This window comes from Nakaseomyces bracarensis (genome assembly GCF_045282275.1).
Source record: "Nakaseomyces bracarensis strain CBM3 chromosome Unknown Scaff10_0, whole genome shotgun sequence".
NCBI classification, from domain to species: domain Eukaryota; kingdom Fungi; phylum Ascomycota; class Saccharomycetes; order Saccharomycetales; family Saccharomycetaceae; genus Nakaseomyces; species Nakaseomyces bracarensis.
The window spans coordinates 218,160-238,217 of NW_027263956.1; the positions used below are offsets into that span (position 1 = coordinate 218,160).

At 39.0% G+C, this 20,058-nt stretch overlaps 12 protein-coding genes across 12 annotated transcripts; 6 read left to right on the plus strand and 6 right to left on the minus strand.

The window, feature by feature from the left end:
- Positions 1-118: 118 nt before the first annotated feature.
- On the minus strand, positions 119-1,480 carry NMT1 (glycylpeptide N-tetradecanoyltransferase NMT1; the record flags this gene model as incomplete). The annotated part of the gene is made up of 1 exon (XM_071052876.1): positions 119-1,480. One exon carries the CDS (start codon positions 1,478-1,480, stop codon positions 119-121), a length of 1,362 nt encoding a protein of 453 aa, XP_070911126.1.
- A 2,764-nt stretch (positions 1,481-4,244) lies between these two features.
- NOP56 (snoRNP complex protein NOP56) lies at positions 4,245-5,780 on the plus strand (the record flags this gene model as incomplete). Its single annotated transcript, XM_071052877.1, has 1 exon — positions 4,245-5,780. The coding sequence occupies one exon, from the start codon at positions 4,245-4,247 to the stop codon at positions 5,778-5,780; it is 1,536 nt and encodes a 511-aa protein (XP_070911127.1).
- A 269-nt stretch (positions 5,781-6,049) lies between these two features.
- PBA1 (Pba1p) lies at positions 6,050-6,700 on the minus strand (the record flags this gene model as incomplete). The annotated part of the gene is made up of 1 exon (XM_071052878.1): positions 6,050-6,700. One exon carries the CDS (start codon positions 6,698-6,700, stop codon positions 6,050-6,052), a length of 651 nt encoding a protein of 216 aa, XP_070911128.1.
- Positions 6,701-7,308: 608 nt separating this feature from the next.
- On the plus strand, positions 7,309-7,632 carry YKE2 (tubulin-binding prefolding complex subunit YKE2; the record flags this gene model as incomplete). The annotated part of the gene is made up of 1 exon (XM_071052879.1): positions 7,309-7,632. One exon carries the CDS (start codon positions 7,309-7,311, stop codon positions 7,630-7,632), a length of 324 nt encoding a protein of 107 aa, XP_070911129.1.
- A 217-nt stretch (positions 7,633-7,849) lies between these two features.
- Positions 7,850-8,656, minus strand: COQ9 (ubiquinone biosynthesis protein COQ9; the record flags this gene model as incomplete). Its single annotated transcript, XM_071052880.1, has 1 exon — positions 7,850-8,656. One exon carries the CDS (start codon positions 8,654-8,656, stop codon positions 7,850-7,852), a length of 807 nt encoding a protein of 268 aa, XP_070911130.1.
- Positions 8,657-9,260: 604 nt separating this feature from the next.
- Positions 9,261-10,607, minus strand: MSS51 (Mss51p; the record flags this gene model as incomplete). The annotated part of the gene is made up of 1 exon (XM_071052881.1): positions 9,261-10,607. The coding sequence occupies one exon, from the start codon at positions 10,605-10,607 to the stop codon at positions 9,261-9,263; it is 1,347 nt and encodes a 448-aa protein (XP_070911131.1).
- Positions 10,608-11,634: 1,027 nt separating this feature from the next.
- On the plus strand, positions 11,635-12,558 carry HMX1 (Hmx1p; the record flags this gene model as incomplete). Its single annotated transcript, XM_071052882.1, has 1 exon — positions 11,635-12,558. The coding sequence occupies one exon, from the start codon at positions 11,635-11,637 to the stop codon at positions 12,556-12,558; it is 924 nt and encodes a 307-aa protein (XP_070911132.1).
- A 217-nt stretch (positions 12,559-12,775) lies between these two features.
- QRI5 (mitochondrial 37S ribosomal protein mS38 QRI5) lies at positions 12,776-13,207 on the minus strand (the record flags this gene model as incomplete). Its single annotated transcript, XM_071052883.1, has 1 exon — positions 12,776-13,207. One exon carries the CDS (start codon positions 13,205-13,207, stop codon positions 12,776-12,778), a length of 432 nt encoding a protein of 143 aa, XP_070911133.1.
- A 302-nt stretch (positions 13,208-13,509) lies between these two features.
- Positions 13,510-15,165, plus strand: ENT2 (epsin; the record flags this gene model as incomplete). The annotated part of the gene is made up of 1 exon (XM_071052884.1): positions 13,510-15,165. One exon carries the CDS (start codon positions 13,510-13,512, stop codon positions 15,163-15,165), a length of 1,656 nt encoding a protein of 551 aa, XP_070911134.1.
- A 592-nt stretch (positions 15,166-15,757) lies between these two features.
- HRD3 (ubiquitin ligase complex subunit HRD3) lies at positions 15,758-18,223 on the plus strand (the record flags this gene model as incomplete). Its single annotated transcript, XM_071052885.1, has 1 exon — positions 15,758-18,223. The coding sequence occupies one exon, from the start codon at positions 15,758-15,760 to the stop codon at positions 18,221-18,223; it is 2,466 nt and encodes an 821-aa protein (XP_070911135.1).
- Positions 18,224-18,435: 212 nt separating this feature from the next.
- Positions 18,436-19,014, minus strand: SRN2 (ESCRT-I subunit protein SRN2; the record flags this gene model as incomplete). The annotated part of the gene is made up of 1 exon (XM_071052886.1): positions 18,436-19,014. One exon carries the CDS (start codon positions 19,012-19,014, stop codon positions 18,436-18,438), a length of 579 nt encoding a protein of 192 aa, XP_070911136.1.
- Positions 19,015-19,298: 284 nt separating this feature from the next.
- On the plus strand, positions 19,299-19,973 carry TML25 (palmitoyl-(protein) hydrolase; the record flags this gene model as incomplete). Its single annotated transcript, XM_071052887.1, has 1 exon — positions 19,299-19,973. The coding sequence occupies one exon, from the start codon at positions 19,299-19,301 to the stop codon at positions 19,971-19,973; it is 675 nt and encodes a 224-aa protein (XP_070911137.1).
- Positions 19,974-20,058: the final 85 nt, after the last annotated feature.

The window sequence follows — 20,058 nt, forward strand, 5'->3', positions numbered from 1 at the left end:
CAATATTGAAGGCTTATCTGAATAAATATGTATTTTTTTGTATTTTAATTTTTATTTAATCTCAGTTGTTTTATTTTACTTAGTTTGTACAGTGGTTTTAGTAGTTCCTTTTAATCAATCAAAGCATCACAACTCCGACGTTACTACGTTTCTCGGTGTCATATGTCTTATCGTCCTTCAAACCACCAGTGATTGGGAAAGCTCTGTAATTGAACAAGTAAAAATTTAGGAAACCATCACCTGGGCCAAATTTCAAGTCGTCAAGGAACAGCGTGTTGTCTTGTGAAGTCAACGCATTGAATACATCCATCTTGTGTTGAGCAGCAATTACACAGGCATCTTGAACCAGGCTGTTCAGTCTCGATCTCAAGGCCGCAGTACCTTCTTTATTATATCTGTCCTCATATTTGAAATCTGCATCGGAGGCATAGTAGTATAGGTAACCAATACCCAGGTCTTTGTATTGAGAGTTGTTTAGAATTGTAAATGGTAAAGAATAGAATGAAATTAGATCACTGATTTTACCATCATCGTTTTCAACAACGTAGGAAAATATCACTTTCTTGTTAGGGTCAGTTATGGATTTATCACCAATGAACCAGTGAATGAATTCCTCCTTGCTGAACTGCTGGACCATGTCAAACCTTTCCTGGTATTTATTGAACAGAACCATAACCTCATCAACATCTTTCTCTTCTAATAGTCTCAAACCCTTTGTCTTAGTGTTCTTAGGAAGCGTGTACTTGGCAACCATTTCAGCTTTCGTTTTCCTAGGAGGTAAATCAGTAAACTGTACGTCGTAGAGTTTGTTCCAGTTCAGTGGTCTGTGGGCATAACGACAAGTGCTAACAGGGGAAGGTAGTACAACTCCCGCGGTATACAAAGCGTGCCATATATTACGCTTGTTGACTCTTCTGGTGATCTCCTTAATCAACACCGGCGTCAGTCTCTTGGACCTTAACTGCTTGTGAACACACAGGAAATTAATCTCAACACTATCAATAACTTTTTCCCTGACTCTCAACTTGACTGGAATAGCAGATATGAAAGCAATCAATTTGTTTGTAGTCTTAACACGGACACCAATGTGCCACTCTGCAAGCCACCCGGGACTCTTCAAAGCCCAATTAAAGAACTCACGCGTATAGTTAAATCTGAAAGAAGCATCGCGATCTTCCACATAGTTCTCATTCAACAATACAAACACATCCTCTAATTCCTCACTATTGTTCACATCAATGGCACACCATTCAAACTCTGCAAGCAATGGCAGTGGCTGGTCAGGAATATCATCAGGAGTCTTCTCTCCATGGATTGGCCCTTCTTCCTTCACATCCTCATCAAACTTAGCAACAGGCTGAGTCTTCCAAAACTTGTAATCCTTCATTTCCTTACGTTGCGCAGCAGTCAACTTAGACATGTCACCATTGTTCATGCTTAAAAGCTTCAACAAATCCTCCAATTTCTTAGGGTCACTCATTTTGTTTTTTTTCTTTCTTTCTTAGTCCTTCTCAAAATGTATATATCTTTAAGATACTACAGCTAATGTTCAAGACCACTTTTACCTTTTTTTGACTAGATATAGATGTTATCAATGGCCCTTATTCAATAAATTCAATGAGCATTCAAGTGGTGCATTTGAACATCTACATCACATTAACTCAAGGCAACCACCGCTACTGCGGTAATTTCTGCGCAACTGAAAAAATCATTGAAAAAAAATTGAAAAGCTTGAAAAATTTTTTGGGATGCGATGAGCTCATCGCAAATTAAAAAAATAATATGGTTAATAGTGTTAGCAGAGTTTAGAGTTTTCTTCTCGATAGTTAAACAGATCAATACTACAACTTAAATAATAACGACAACGATGATCTCTGCTACTGGATGGGTTCCAAGAGGTTTTCCTTCTGAGTTTCCTGAGAAATATGTTCTTGACGATGAGGAGATGGAGAGGATTAACCAGATGGCGCAATTGAATCTAGATGATGCGAAGGAGGATTTGGCTGATGCACAAGCTGAAGATGAAGAAGGTGGTGCCGAGGGCGAAGCCGAGGCCGAGGATGAGTCTGAAACTAAGGCTGTTAATGCTAACAAGTTGAGAGACCAGTTGGAGGTTGACGATGACTTGAAGGAATTTGATATGGAGAACTATGACAAGGAAGATAATGATGAAGGTGAGGAAGTTTCTATGTTCCCAGGTCTTGGTGATGAGGTGAAGTTTCATGAGGGTGAGAATGGTGAGGATGCGTACATTTCCATGCCTACTGAAAAGGATGTTGAGGAAGAGAAGGAAGAATTACAAGTGTATCCAACTGATAATATGGTCTTAGCCACTAGAACTGAAGATGATATCTCATATCTAGATGTGTATGTTTATGATGATGGTGCTGGTTTCCACGATGCTGAGATTCCTGTCGAGGAAGGTGATAACTTTGATCGTGATGTCGCCAAGGGTCTAGTCCGTGATAGTTCCTTGTATGTCCATCATGACCTAATGTTGCCTGCTTTCCCTCTGTGTGTTGAGTGGGTTGACTACAAAGTTGGATCTAACTCCGAAGATGCTGGTAACTTTGCTGCCATCGGTACCTTCGATCCTCAGATCGAAATATGGAACTTAGATTCTGTCGACAAGGCATTCCCAGATATGATCTTAGGTGAGCCAATGGATAATTCCATGGCAAGTCTGTCTAAGAAGAGCAAGAAGAAGAAGGGTAAGAAGGGTCATATTACTACCCACCACACCGATGCTGTGTTATCTCTAGCCCATAACAAACAGTTCCGTTCTGTTTTGGCCTCTACTTCCGCAGATCATACTGTTAAGCTATGGGATCTAAACAACGCCACTGCAGCAAGGTCTATGGCTAATATCCACGACAACAAGAATGTTTCTGCCTCCCAATGGCATATGGATAATGCTTCTATCCTGCTGACAGCTGGTTATGATTCTCGTGTAGCCTTGACAGATGTTAGAATTTCCGACGAATCCCAAATGTCCAAATACTGGTCTGTACTTCCAGGTGAAGAGATCGAATCTGCTTCATTTGCCAGCGAAAACATTATTCTGTGTGGTACTGATGCTGGTAACGTATACTCCTTCGATATTAGAAACAATGAGGGCTCAAAGCCTGTATGGACATTGAAGGCCCACGACGCAGGTATATCAACTTTGAGTTGCAACAAATTCATTTCTGGTATGATGGTTACTGGTGCAATGGGTGAGAAGCAGGTTAAGTTGTGGAAGTTCCCTACCGATGCCACTGCCGCAACAACCAAGGGTCCAGGTATGGTTCTGTCCCGTGACTTCGATGTCGGTAACGTCCTATCCACCACCTTCGCTCCAGATATCGAAATTGCTGGTAACATGGTGATTGGTGGTGTCAGCAAAGGTCTGAAACTATGGGATGTATTCTCTAACCGTTCGGTACGTAGAGTGTTCAACGACGAACTACAACAACTACAATCTGCCGCCAAAGAGGAAGCCGCAAGACTTGGAAGAAGCTCAAGAATCGCCAGAAAGTACATCAAGAACGATAATCCTGACACTGTCTTATCTATTGACGATAAAGGTGAAGACGAAGAAGAAAGAGAGGGAAGGCCAGGTGAGGAAGACTACGAGGACGAAGAAGAGGACTCTGACGAAGATTAAAAAAACAACAAAAAGACTAAATATTAACAAAAAACTGCATCTCCCAACAAATTCTGTACATTATATATACAAGATAATTATCTAGATAACAGATACAATAAATATAACAACAACTACCAATATTGAATAGTCTAGCAACCTTAGTCACATGATCAAACGTACGTTATTATATCTGGAAAAATTTTTTTTTTCGCAGCGCTCGGTTTTTTTTCTTTGAAAATTTTTTTGCAAAAAAATTAAAAAATTTTTTGTGATGCGATGCGATGAGCTTCTCGATGAGTTCTTCTTTCTTATAATACTAGGAATATTACAATTATTATTACAATATTACGATAAAACATAATACTTGTACAGTGCTATATCTATTAGAGCTATTCTTTGAACTTAAGGATATAAGGTAGAATAAAAATACCCCATTGGTGTGATATTAGTTGTAAAAGGAAAATAGAAAATTTCATTTTAGAAAGCTAGAAATAATAGAAGAAAAATTTTTTTTTTATTATTTGAAAAATTGGAATTTATTTTTTGGGAAACTATTACTGGAATCAACTGATATTATCTTATTGAAATAAAATAAAAACAAAATAAAAAGGTTCAAATGGCAGGTATTGAGTATTTATTGTTTGAAGAGCCAACTGGTTATGCTGTCTTCAAGGTTAAGTTGAACCAAGACAACATCGGTTCTAAGTTGCAAGAAGTTCAACAACAAATCAATGACTTTGGTGGTTTCACTAAGCTTGTTGAATTGGTTTCTTTTGCTCCTTTCAAGGGTGCTGCTGAAGCTTTGGAGAATGCCAACGATATCTCTGAAGGTTTGGTTTCTGAGAGTTTGAAGAATGTCTTGGAGTTGAACTTGCCAAAGGGCTCTGAAAAGAACACTGTGACTTTGGCTATCTCCGACAAGAACTTGGGTCCTTCTATTAAGGAATCCTTCCCATACGTGGACTGTATTGCTAATGAATTAGCCCAAGATTTGATTCGTGGTGTTAGACTACACGGTGAGAAGCTGTTCAAGGGTCTACAATCTGGTGATCTAGAGAGAGCTCAACTTGGTTTGGGTCATGCTTACTCCAGAGCTAAGGTGAAGTTCTCCGTTCAAAAGAACGATAACCATATCATTCAAGCTATCGCCCTTTTGGATCAACTGGACAAGGATACCAACACCTTTGCTATGAGAGTTAAGGAATGGTACGGTTGGCATTTCCCGGAATTAGCCAAGCTAGTTCCAGACAACTATTCTTTTGCCAAGTTGGTTTTGTTCATTAAGGACAAAGCTTCTTTAAATGATGATTCTCTACACGATCTAGCTGCTGTATTGAACGAAGATGCTGGTATTGCTGAAAGAGTCATTGACAATGCCCGTATCTCTATGGGTCAAGATTTATCTGAAACTGACATGGAGAACGTTTGTGTCTTCGCTCAAAGAGTGGTCTCTTTGGTTGAATATAGAAAGCAATTATACGACTACTTGTGTGAGAAGATGCACACCGTCGCTCCAAACTTGTCTGAATTGATTGGTGAAGTCATCGGTGCTAGATTGATCTCTCATGCTGGTTCTTTGACCAACCTATCCAAGCAAGCTGCCTCTACTGTTCAAATTCTTGGTGCTGAAAAGGCTCTATTCAGAGCTCTAAAGACCAAGGGTAACACTCCAAAGTACGGTCTGATTTACCACAGTGGTTTCATCGCCAAGGCGGCCGCTAAGAACAAGGGTAGAATTTCCAGATACCTAGCTAACAAATGTTCTATGGCTTCCAGAATAGATAACTACTCCGATGAGCCAACCAACGTTTTCGGTTCTGTTCTAAAAAAGCAAGTTGAACAAAGACTAGAATTCTATGCCACTGGTAAGCCAACTCTAAAGAATGAACTAGCCATCAATGAAGCTATGGAACTTTTCAACAAGGACAAGCCAGCTACTGAGGAGCCAAAGGAAGAGTCTAAGAAGAGAAAGCTAGAAGAATCTGAATCTGAGTCTGAATCTGAGGAAGAGGAGAAGAAGGAGAAGAAGGCTAAGAAGGAAAAGAAGGAAAAGAAAGAAAAGAAGGAAAAGAAGGACAAGAAGGACAAGAAGGACAAGAAGGAAAAGAAAGACAAGAAGGAAAAGAAGTCTAAGAAGTCTAAGAAGGATTGATACTACTTAGCTTGAATTCCAAATAGTAACTAAACAACCAAAGAAACAATCCCAAAGATAACTCCAATAATTCGGTGCACATCCCATCATTTTATTTTTTTATTTTACCATAATTTTATTTTTATCATATCATTCATAATAGAGCTGTTATGTACTGTATATTTAGAAAGAGCTTTTAAAAAATAGTGTTAAGTCAAGAAGAGAAAAAAAAAACTATAGTGAGATCTCACTTTCTTATGTATATCTATGTAACTATGCTAGCATATCGATTACAAGTATAAACCCGATTGTGCACCACTAGCTCTTCCATCACGCTTCCATCTTCTGTAAACTTCTGTACTGTATAATTTATGATCTACAGAAAGTATTTCCGAGCATAACTGTATGAGAGAGTCCATTGTGCTAATAGATAACTTCTCAAAACCTTGGGGTCCCTCACTAGGAGCCAATATAGCATTAAACGGTTTATCGGAGTTTCTCACTAAGATGCTCATAAGAGCACCTACAAATCCAGTAATGAATTCTGGCGGCTGCAAGGTGCAATCATTCTCTTTGGTAACTTTTAGTTCTGGGATTCGATCTGAGCAACCAATCATTATGATATCAGCATGTGTATCTAGTGCCCCTAATAATACCTCGCTGATCTTATTGGTAAATATAGGAGATACGCTAAGGAAGTTTTCATCTATTGAAATCAAGAGTATTTCTTCCCTAATGGAATATATAGGAAATTTCAATTCGTAGACTTTTGCCTTGGTATCTTCTATTGGTTCTACTTCATTTGGGAAGTTTTCACCAAAGTCCCAAGAATGATTCGTATTTGGGTGGGTTTCAATATTCTTAGGGAGTTGCAACCTACATTCAATATCACCTACTTTCTTAACAGTCACAATTGGTTCTACCATAAACAAAGAATCCATAATTTTTGTAGTAAATATAATCTTTTTAAATTTGCCACTTCTCAGAGCATCTGCAGGTAAATTAACCTCTGGAATCGGCAGAACTTGTAAAGAATCAGCATTAGAGACCAACCTCACCGCATCCAGATGATGACGAGGTTCAGCAAGCTCATTCCATTGTTTAAACTATTAATATTAGAAAAATTTATATCCTCAATGAGACCAATTCCACTGTATAAAATTCATTTTTTATTTATTTTTTTTGATCATTGGATATTTCGATTAAAAAGAGCTGTTAGTAAGAAATTCAAACAAATTAATCACTTTCCAATTCAGTTCACCAGTACATACTAGCATAGTAGATTTCAATTACTCAATTACCTGGTTGTTTCCTGGTTATTTCAAATTGCTTCAATAACGATCTTTACAAAATACCTTAAATATAAGTGATCATTACTTTTTCTTCATTTTTTTTTTTTAATTAAGGCGATGGCCTTGAAAATATCAAAATTGGAAAATTTTGAAATTAATTAAACCATTTTAAAATACAAGTTTGATATGAAAGCACTCCAATTAGCTTAAGTACTTGACCTTCCAATAACAATCTATCATAAATAAAAAAACCTAATATGTCTGCTGAACTCGGAGCCAAGTATCAATCGCTACAGAGTGAGTTAGAGGAGCTAGTGGCTGCTAGACAGAAACTAGAGACGCAATTACAGGAGAACAAAATTGTTAATGAAGAGTTCTCCACATTGAGTGACGATACTCCCGTATATAAGCTAACAGGTAACGTACTACTACCGGTGGAGCATGACGACGCCAAGGGTAATGTAGAGAAGAGATTAGAATTTATCGGTGAAGAGATCAAAAGATGCGAGGACAATATAAAAACCAAGCAACAGGAGCTCGATTCTATTAGAGTTGAATTATTGAAGAATCAACAAGCTTAGAACAATATCCAACAAATGTATAATATATATTTTTTAACAAAAACTAAAACCTGTAATGAATTTTAATAGTTAATTGTCATAATGTATTTCCCATTTATGTCCCTTTAATTTCTCGTACATATTTCGTTTATATTTTTGGTCTTTTTAATTATATACAATATATTTTGAAGGTAGATATCTAGACATTTATTCCTCGTCTCACAAAGAAGTCTACAAATCAACCTTTTACTAACTGAGACTTAGCCAAATTAACCCCAGACATCATAGTAAACCATGCGAACTCTTCCATGTTGTTGTAGTAGTCACCAAGCTTCATGACATTATGAAGTTTGTCCAGGGCAAATTCCATAGTTTGGTTGAAGTTTGGAGAAGAATCCTGGGCCATAAAAGCTTTTGAGGCCAGGTAGGTAGTGGCCAAAGCAGCTCTCTTGGTATACCAAGCAAAATCGTGGTGATCTTCTTCATTAGAGTAATAAATCATGTCGTCAGCAAGTTTCTCTAACTCAGGTATGGAAACATTGGTCATAAATGCACTTGGAACCATTAGCTGAGCAGTCATTTGATTCAAGTGAGCTGCAATTGGAATGTCCATCTTCAATCTCTTCACTAACAAGTCACTTAAAGCTGGTAGTCTAGTAGCCTCAGCAATGGCGTCAATACCTTCAACCAATCTGTGTCTCTTCTCCACTAATTGAAACTTAATTAGTTCCATGACAGCTGGCGAAGAGTGCAAGAATGTTGCGGAATTAGCGGCACCAAGAGTAGAAACCATAGCAGCAGGCATCTTCAAAGTGTTTAGGGAGTTAATAATGGCTTTCTCCGTGAAACCATGGATTGGCACTGAGTGTTCCATGGTATGAGCCAAAGCCCTAAACTCAGGAGAGGTTTTGGTGTAGGTCAAAGGCTCCAAGGTCTCTGGTGTAACATATTCCTTCGAAGCAGGATGGTAGAACCTGCTTACTAACTTGAACGAGCTGTTTTTAACACTCTTGTTCCCAAGTTGTTTCAATACTAGTGCAACCATTGTTATTTATTCTATCAATTCCTTTTGAAATGTGAACGTGGGCCAATAATATATGTTAAAAACTATAATACAAGGCTCCCTTCCCCACAACTCATTAAATACCATTGTTATTCAAATGATTCAGGTCCATTAATTTTTTTTTTTTCATGCATAAATTTTACGTCATCTCGTTCCGGCAAATTTATTATATTAATAATCAATATAATTAATTGAAAACAGTGGTTGGTAAGGTGTGACGGATTCCTATTGGATATAAGATATGGGTAATCTATTATATTTAACATTAATATATATATATGTTTTTTAATTTCTATTTACAGTTTTATTTATGCGCCGTATAGGGTTGGTCACAATTTGGGGACTGCTCCCTCTCCTCCTCTTGTGCTTGAAGTTCTTGACAACATCAATGTTATTTTTTAAACTGCAATCAGTTTTTAACTGAGTAATGGATTAAGTTATCATCAGAATAGTAGTTTGTAGTTAGAAAAAGAGAAGCAAAAAAACAACAACAACAACAATAACAGAACAAACCTAATAAAAATAAAAGAAGTAGAAAGCTCGTGTAAAGATCATCATATTATTTCTAAAATTTTATTGGTATTAACTATACCTTTATTGGGTGGTATCTCTTACCTCTGAAGCCTGCAATGTACATGTTAAATTGATACACGGAGTGAGGATCAGTATCGTCCAATTCCCATTTTGTAGAGCCGAAAATATTCTTGACAGGGTTCATTAGCATATCCATTTCGTCGTCATAGGTTTCCTTTAGGACTGCAATATCGTCCATCATGTCCTTCTTGTTGAACCCAGTAGTGAAGATGGCACATTTTGTGTCTAATAATCCCTTCATAGTGTCCTTCATCCATGTGTCCTTGGACTCAGGAGAGGCCAAACCTGGGTGGAACAAAAAGAAGACATCTTGGTATGGGTCGTATGGGAAGAAATCCTGAGCAGTATGTAGTGTGTGGAAGTAATCGGTATGGTAGTAGAATTTCATTGTTTCGTCAATACGTTTGGCAACAGGAATAGACGAGGTAGCGCCCTCCGCGCCGTTGTCACCGTTCACAGTGTTTGACCTTATGTATTCATTACGCTCTCTGTCGTATAGGGACTCAGGTCCGATGAAATGTATCTCAAATGTCTGTTGTGGGAACAAGAATTGCAATTGTTTCCAGACGTGGCCTGGCAACTGTGCTTCTGCACGGGCACCCAGAATGAATATACGCATGGGTTTATCCTTTGTTGCAGAGGAGACCGATCTATGTTGCAATGGGTACAGTGTGTAACGTAGAGCTGCCAACGACTTTAGACCTTCCAAGGTAACAGGACCCTTTGGGTTGAGGGAGTAAGGCGAGAATTGGTGTAACACTGAACCTATAGTGATTGGGTAACTCAACATCTTCGTCACGGCGGCCAATTGGAACTCTGTGTCCATGGAGTAGAATGATCTAGTGTACAGGAACAAATCCCAGTTGGTCAAGTTCACAGTTCTGTCGGGGCCTTGATCTCTTGGGAAATCGAACTCTGGGAACGGTCTCCCGCTTCTCAGGTCGTGCTCATACACATTCACTTTCTTCAAGATATCGTACCGTTTCGAGGCATGGTACTCCTTATCTGCCTCCCAGGCCTCCCTAGAGTGGTGTGTGGGTATACCAGAGATTGGACAAGTATATTGGATAGCCTTATGCGTCACGGGACACTTAGCCACCGTCTTAATCCTTGCAGCGCGCTCCCTGAGGTCTACAGCAGGGGACTGGTCCCATGGATGAAACCTGTTCTCCTCTGTAGGCTCATCCGGAGAAGGAGGCGGATCCAAACCTAAAGCATTTCTAACAAACCCCATCAACATTCTCTTATTCTGTAGTACCTGTACACACGATGAAGAAGATGCTGTAGCCGCGATTGCGGCTACAGCATTCGTCTTCGTACCCACACGACTCAATAACATTGTCTTTTTTTCCTTCTTTTTTATTCTTTTAATACTTATCTTATATTGACACCTTTAATCAAAAAAATAAATCCCCTTCTCAACCTTTATTAGATCTAATACGTTAGCAGTTCTTTGGAAGTCTTGACTGAATAACAACCTTTAGTTCTCCCTCTCTCCCCCGATTATTATAAATAAAGAGAGACCCCAGAGTTTTATAAAAAATATTACCCACAACACTAGAAGAAGAAGAGACCGCTAAAGCAAAAAAAGCAAAAAAAAAAAAAAAAAAAAAAAAAAAAAGAAGGAGACCATTCTGATATCAGGTAACACGATAGGGTAGCGTGACTAAAACGTATTCTGGTATATACTACCTAACGAATAAAATAACGTGATGTAACACAATGTACGTGAATATGTGTGATGGTTCGTATAGTACTATATGGTGAGCCCTAGGTGATTTGGGAAAAGAATAAAAAGAATAAAAAGAAAGAAAGTACAGGGCGGGTTTGAAAAAAAAAAAAGTTTTGTGCAGTAAGAGAGACACACAGTGAGAGAGACACACAGTGAGAGAGACACAGTGAGAGAAAGACGGTGTAGAGAGAGGGGCTGGGGCTGTGTGGTTTGGGGGAGACGGGTGTTATCGGAGATGCGTAAAATGCTAAGGTGCAATTGTAAGTCTAATTATAATTATAATGTTATTTAGATGTGGACAATTGAAAGAAAGGAAATGCACCTTTTATTTATTGCTCGTTGTGTTTTTTTTTGAGACACGGCTACTTTGGTGTGTGAATGGGAGATACACCGATGGTTCCGGTAAGTCCGCACCCTTCTTATTTTCTTGTGATATTGTAATATATCGCTTTGAAGTTGGGTGCAAATACTAAGAAATAAGCATTATCTTTTTTTATACTCACACACTCACACACTCACCCACTCACACTCACACATATATATAAGTATACATATCATATACATATACATATGTTCAGGTAAATATTCTCTCTTGTACAACAATAAAAAAACAAAACAAAACTAAATATAACAAATGTCTGCTATTCCTGCTCCTACTGATGTTGGCGCTCTTGCCAACAGGATTAATTTCAATACACGTGATGCTCACAATAAGATCGATGCCTTTATGTCTGTGAGGTTTGCCATTGCCTTGAGGCACGGTAAGCTATACAGACAAGGTATTCTCGGGTTCTACTATGTGTTCCAGGCCATCGAGCAAGAGATTGACTCGTTGCTTGCGGACAAAGATAGTGCCGAGCCAGGAACCAAGCGTCACTTGGCTGCCCAAGTGTTGTCGCAGTTCTGGATGCCAGAGTTCCGTAGAACCCCACAGTTATACAAGGACTTGCAGCTGCTATACTCTCCAGAATACCCTACCTCTCAGGAACTGGACACGTTCCTGGACTCATTCGTACTCCCCACACAACTGGCCATGTTTGTGGATATGGTCCACCAGACTGTGCGCGAGAACCCATTGACTATTCTAGCGTACTGCCACGTTATGTACTTGGCGCTGTTTGCGGGTGGTAAAGTGATGAGATCGACGCTGTATCGTCACACGGGTCTGTTCCCAAGGTTCGAGCACTTGTCCAGCAGCGAGCTGGCCAGACGTGGTACGAACTTCTTCACTTTCAGCGATGATGGTGTAGACGTCGAGAACAAGATGAAGTGGCAGTACAAGCGCGCTTATGAGCTGAGTACAAGACAGGCCGTCGCCGAGGAGGACAAGCTCGAAGTGATCGACGTATCCAAACGTATATTTGAACAGAACATGGCTATCATCCAGGAGATCGGCCAGCTGAATAAAGAGCACTTGAAGTCCTCAAAACTAGACTTGATTCAATATGTGATCGAGGAGCTGCGGTTCCGTAACAAACTTGCTGGCTCTAGACAAGTGGTGCACGCCCTTGTAATCCTGATCGTGCTGTTGCTGGCCTACCGCACTTTATTCCATTAATAACAAACAGCTTTTGCTTAAAAAATCCATATACTTATATACATCTATAAAGTTTTAGCATTTTTATAATTATCATATTCACATTTTTTTTCTTTAAATTTTGACACAAATCATTGTTAATAACTCATTTTTTTAAGTAGTTTTTATTAGAATATATACAGGAATTACCTTTGCGTAAATATTTATTTTGGTAGGTTACTTTTTTTCAATACTGATTTCATCTACCTTGAGACAGTTTACGTCTCTCTGCCTTCTCCTTCCGCCTACGTTTCCTCAGCTTATGCTTCTTCATCTTCTTTCTACGTTTCCGCATTACACTATCAGCAAACATCCCTTCTTCAACTACAGGATCCACTAGAGCATTCACAGGAGTAACTGGAGCATCCATAGCGTAACTTTGCATCGTACCCATCAACGGTCTTGACATTGGCTTCATTATAATAGCGTCCACAGCATTAGATTCAGACCACATCGAAGTGCTGCAAAACCTTGGGCCCAATGGTACCTTCACCTTCACCAGCGGTCTCATCAGAGGTCTCACCAGAGGTCTTACCATGGGCACTACCATAGGTCTTACCATGGGCACTACCATGGGCATTACCATAGGCGTAGCTAGCGGCCTCGCCAGTGGCATCGCCAGAACCTTCATCATCTTATATAATCCTTTATACTTCGCTTCTCAAGTGGTCGAGAAGTGAAAGCAATATGTTATTGTGCATTCTTAAATTGGAAAACCTCGACGGGGCCTTAAAAAAAAAAATATCAAAAAAAAGGCAGAAAAAAAAAATTGTGAAAGTGCTTGAACGAAAGGGATAAAAGGAGTTTTATGAACAATCGAATATAAAAGGGTCAAGGGAAGGGTTTTAAATTCTAAGGAAGTCATAATAGGATAACAAGGACTATAAAAGTTACAGGAAAACTAAAAAAAAGAACAACAACAAATATAAAAGAATGCCCAGTAAGTTAGTTCGTTCTGCGAAGAACATGGTGAAGGGGTACTCTAGTACTCAGGTATTGGTTAGGGATGCGACTGCGAATGACAGTACCAGTCCTAGTGTTGGTGATTTGGAGGATCTTGCAGAGAAGACGTATGATACGGTTGAGTTTTTTGAGATTATGGACATGTTAGACAAGCGTTTGAATGATAAGGGAAAGTACTGGAGACATGTTGCTAAGTCGTTGACTGTGCTTGACTATTTGGTGCGGTTTGGGTCTGAGAACTGTGTTCTGTGGAGTAAGGAGAATCTATATATAATCAAGACTCTGCGGGAGTTTAGACATGAGAATGAGACTACTGGGAATGATGAGGGCCAGATTATCAGGGTTAAGGCTAAGGAGTTGACCTCATTGTTGATGGATGATGAGCGATTGAAGGAAGAACGTGCTTTAAACAGAGCCAACAAGAGAAATGGAAGCAACGACAGACGTAGGAGACAGAGATCGCGTTCCAGGTCGAGATCTCATCGTGGTGACGCTTATGATGATGATTTGCAGCGTGCGCTGGAAGAATCGAGGCTCACTGCCGAGGAAGAAGAGGCCAGGAGAAGAGAGCTGGCTCAGTATGAAAACCAGGACCCTGACCTACTTGCCGCTTTACAATTGAGTAAAGAAGAGGAAGAATTAAAGAGACTGCAAGACATGCAGAGACTACAAGAATTGCAGGCCCAACAGAACGTATACTACGATGTCTTCGGCAATCCTATCTCACCGGAAGAATATTACCAATACCAAGAACAACAAGCAGCACAACTTGCTCAGCAGCAGGAGGCGGCATTGTTGGCTCAGCAACAACAAGAGGCACAACTACTAGCACAGCAACAACAAGCTGCTCTGCTAGCCCAACAGCAACAGCAACAACTTTATTATAGTCAAATGCAACAAATGCAACAACAACAACCACAACCAGTGGTCAGTGGCACAAATAATCCATTCTCTAGGGACAACTTAGGTAATAATAATAACAATAATACACTGTTGCCAGAGTTTGAAACTAAACCCATAGAGCCTAAACCTGTGGCTTCACCACAGCCTGTACCTCAACAACAACAACCATTGAAACAAACCAGAACTGGTAACCAATCTATATCTGATAAGTTTAGCGAGCTAAACAACTTACTTGCGACAGGTACAGGTATAGATACATTTGGTAACACTGGTGAGTCCCGTATCCCTGCGCAACACACAAAAACCGGGACCTTTATCAATTCTCAAGGTACTGGTTACAAACAAGTTACTAATGAGCCCAAGAACAATCCATTCCTTTCCAGTCAATATACTGGTCTACCCAGCACCAATATTGTTCCATCTCACACTGGTTATGGATTTGGTAACCAGGCTCAAAGTCCCCAACAACAACAACAACAGCAACAGCCTCAACAACAACAACAACAACAACAACAACAACAACAACAGCCTCAACAACAACAGTACCAACAACAGTACCAACAACAACCACAACAACAGTACCAACAACAACCACAACAACAGCAATATCAACAACCACAACAGCAACAATATCAACAACCACAACAGCAGTACCAACAGTATCAACAACCACAACAACAATTTGCTACTCCTGACCAAGGTGTCTCTTTGATAGATTTGTAATTTTGTGATAAAGACAGGTACTTTTTTTTGTTACTCTATTTATCAAAGGGCTCATCATAAAAGTCCCATTACTCTCTTACGAACAGAACGTAAGATTAGATGTAATTGACTTGAATTGCCAGCAAAAACCTCTACTAAAGCACACTATATTTTTTGAATTTTTTAATAACAAAAATATAGTGCTCATGACTATTATAGTATATATATATCATTTACTGTTTATCCTCTCGTTTGGTTCCTATGAGCTAGGCTACCTTATATTTTGTATTATTTTAAAGACTACTCTATAGTAATTACCGGATTTTCTTCACCTTTAATTCGCTTCCGTGGGAAAAAGGGACTCTTCATGAACATTCAAAAGAGTAGAGTCCACCATCTTTTAAGATTACATAACGATAAATGCAAAAACAAAACGGGCATTACAGATAAGCAATTAATAGCAGCGAAACGTGTTATATTTTGATTCTGAACTGCTAGTTTTTTCACTGTTACAAGTTTGTAGGTGAACTACCTGATAGTAATTCTAAATTAGGATTTGAGGATTAAGAGTTTAAATTCAGCGATCATGAAGTTATTAAGTAAAGTTCTCTGCATGGGGATTCTTTCCACAGTATTTTCATTAGAAGATCCCTGGAAACAAGCCAGTGAGATATTGGCTGGACAATTACGAAAAGTGGATGTTACCTCCCCTGAGATATATAACAACAAGAGTTACCAACGAGATACTTCCTCTTTCTATATACCGATGGACTATTCTGTTGCTGAAGAGCAACTGTATTATGAAAATGTCTGGAATAGGTATAATGAGATACAGGAGCAGGACTGGCATAAAGGAGTCTATGATATGCTAGAGTGTTCAGCGAATGAATTTAACAATACTGAAGCACTATACACATTAGCACATATTAACCTATGGGGCTACTATAATTATCCTCATAATAAAACATCGGCGTACGAGTATTTGAACAGATTCAATGAGATAACGAGATTTGAAAATAGCACTGCACTTTTTGACTTGGCCGTCATGCACTCCACGGGTTTATTTGGTGCTATCCCTGTTGATACTGCCAAGGGGTTGCTTTACTTCCAAAGATCTGCAAGGTTAGGTGACATAAGGGCAAAGCAGGTCTTGGCTTATCGTTACTACTCGGGTTACTCGGTTCCAAGAAATTTGGATAAGGCATTATTACTTTACAGAGAGATCGCAGAAGAGATAAAGAACATGTACACTCCAGAACAATGGAATATTATGTTTCCATATATTGAGAGCTATATAGTCAGGATTCCTGATTTTGATGACGGTTTGCTCGGATCTGGATTGAGTACAATAATGCCAGTGGTGACAAGGAAAAAGACGACAAGACCTCCATACGCTGGTTCGATAAAACCAATAGGTGATTTTGGCTACGGGGAAGTTGTCATGGAGTTTAGGATGAACAATGGTAATCAAGGTTCTTTCCTTGCTTCAGATCACGAACATGAAGAAAGACTGGTTGAACTTTTCTATACAGCATTAGATTTATACAAAGGAACTTATACTCATGGCCGCGATGTTGAAAAGGCTAAGGATCTTCTACTAAAGGTGTATAAAAATTATAATTCGAAGGTCGGATATATGGATAACTTACAGAAGTTCTTTTTCGTTAAATCCCTAGATCTTTTGGCACATATGTACGTTACCGGAGAAGGATTTGGGAAGACTGATATAGATGCTGCAGAGGAACTATTCAATAGAACAGATGAAATTCTTGAAGGTGAGGATATTAATAGATCATCTAACGAGGTTGATAAAGGTTTAATTTCCCAATTCAAAGAAAACGATATAGAAAAAGCCATACATTACTATGAGAAGGCCAGGAGTATCGGTAATACTAATGGTGTCTTACATTATCAACTTGCAAAGATAGCCAAAAAGTATCCCAAATATAAACTAGACGAACCATATGTTTTGATGCAACAGGCTAGTTCAAGACAGTATATTCCAGCTTACTATGAATTTGCACGTATGATAGAAACTAGTGATAGGAGGAATTTTGGAGTGGAGGATATTGCAAGACGCTATAAGATGTTTGTTGAAGCAAATGAAAATATATTGGCTCCTCAACTCCGCCAGGCTTTTTCAGAGTTGCTTGATGGGGACAGTGAGGTTGGCTTATATGCGTATGCTCAAGCAGCAGAGCAAGGTTATGAAGCAGCCCAAGTATCTGCTGCATATTTAATGTATCAGTTACCCTTCAAGTTCGATGATCCACCACAAACTACCGATGAAAGAAAGAAGCTGGCTATATCTTACTATACAAGAGCCTTCAAACAAGGTAACACAGATGCAGCTGTTGTTGCCGGTGATATTTACTTCCGCATGTCCAATTTCACAAAGGCTATGTCTCTCTATCAGAGTGCTGCATTGAAATTCTCACCACAAGCACTTTGGAATATAGGTTATATGTATGAACATGGTTTGGGAGTAGAGAAAGACTTTCACATGGCGAAGAGGTTTTATGACCAAGTTTTGGAATATAATCAAAGGTTGTATTTTGCTGTTAAAATGAGTGTTTTCAAATTACAGATGAAATCCTGGTTAAAGTGGCTAACCGGTGGTAAAGTTGACTATTTAGGATCCGAGAAAGAATCATCCAATTCTACTACTTCAATACCCTTTTTTGATAGGCTATTCCAACTATTAAGAAATCTGTCAAGTGCCACTAGAAGCTCTGATAAAAAGAAGAACCCTCATAAAGTCTTCAAAGAGGGAAACGATAATTCCCAAGGTATCATGGAGAGGTTCGGTTTACAAGGAGAGGACTTATGGACAATGATTTGTGTATTTATCATTCTTGCCTTGAGTATGTTCTTTAGAACAGTTGGTCGGAGAGCTCAGTGGAATGTTCGAATCAACGGTTTAGATGTTGGTGGCAATATTCTTCAGCTCGACGATGAGGATGCAGATGGTGCAAACGATGGAGAAGGAGAAGGAGAAGGAGAAAATCAGGAAAGAAGACCTAGAAATAACGATTTTGGATTTGGGGGAAATTTCGATGTCCAAATATTTGCTATTTGAAATTTAAATGAAACGACTTTTGAAAAACTTTATAAATATAATTTGTATATATCTACTTTTTTTTTTTTGAGGCACAGTTAGCATTTGAAGTCTCATTAGATGTATGTTTATAGATTGTTTAAATATTTTTTATGAATTAAGAAAATAACAAATAAAAACAAAAGGGCTTAAATCTTATCGATGTTCTAAAAGTACCGTCTTAGGTCCATATATCATATTCTTAGTCTCCCTTGTGATTCCCAGGTAATTAGTTTTTCCTTTTGTAAATGATAGTCCTGCCGGAGCGCCATATAAGTGCTAACAAAATCATCGAGGTCTAAATCCTTTTTTGCTTTGAGTTCAACACTATCTGATTGCTGCTCTAATTCTTTTATCCGTGATTCAAGCTTTGCTTTCAAAACTGGCTCTCCAAAATTGTCCCTTATCAGTGACTGCAAGTCCTGGAATTTTTTAGTGTATTCACTTTCCAGTATTACCAGCTCAGCTATTTGGTCCTGTAAAGCCAGCTTATCATCTTCTAATTTGGCAAATTTACTCTCTAGAGTTTTGAACTGTTCTTTCATATTTAAAACTTCCTCTCTTGTAGTATCTAGCGGGTTTAGTCTTGCTACATATAGTTGTATCTGATCTCGATGGTGATTTATCATATCCAAAATCTCCTGGCTGGATAAGAGGTTGATGTTTGCCGGCAGATCCATATCTGGTGGATTTTCAGGGTTCATAGGGATCATCTCACACTGTGATCTCATGGGTAGAGCAGGAGGAGGAGGAGAAACGCATTCACTGTCCATATTTTTAACTTTTCTGGCAGAGAATTTAAAGCAAAAATGAAGGTCACAATGAGCTTAAAATGCCCTTCTTTTGACCTGTTAACAGAGGAATACTTCCTATTCAAGACTTTTTATGAAGGGGCTTTTTAACTTTACGCCCTTTATTTTTTAGCACCCCGAGCAAGAACGAAAAATTGTAGCTATATAGAATATTATACCTTTTAATGATGTTATTTAACCAACGACATTATAAGGATTAATAGCTTACACTATACCAATTTCACAGCCAACATATAATACACCCAATGTCTGCCGTCAGAATAGCTAGCAAGCAACCTGCTAAGTACGCTTTTATCTTTTTACATGGTTTAGGTGATTCTGGTCAAGGTTGGTCATTTTTGGCCGATTACTTGCAGAATAACCAGCTCGGATTTGAGTCGACGAAGTTTATATTCCCAAATGCCCCTGTGTCCCCAGTTACTGCCAATGGTGGGATGCCTATGCCTTCTTGGTTTGACATCCGTGAGTGGGATTGGACCACGAGTAACGTTGATGCCGATGGCTTTAAGAAATCCTTACAAGTGGTCCAGAGCTATGTACAACAAAGTATAAATGAAGGGATTGAACCATCCAATATTATAGTTGGTGGGTTTTCGCAAGGTGCTGCACTTTCTTTAGCCGCAGCACTAACTCTAGATGTTAAAATTGGAGCATTCGTCGTCTTGTCTGGGTTTGCCTATTTGAGAAACGAGCTGAGGGAGATCAAGAACACTATAAACAGCGAGACACCGGTGTTCCATGGCCATGGTGAGCACGACGACGTCGTCCCGTTCCAGATAGGTCAGGCTTCGAGAGACTACTTCAAGCAGACAGGCCCATTGTCCAACTACACCTTTAAGAGCTACAGAGGACTAGGCCATTCCGCAGCCCCAGAAGAACTGGACGACTTGGCAAAGTTCTTGAAAACTGTAGTGAAATAAAAACTACAGACCTTCTTTGTATCATATAATATAAAGCAATATAAAAATAACCTTTTTCAAATAACGTAATACATTAAATTCCCTA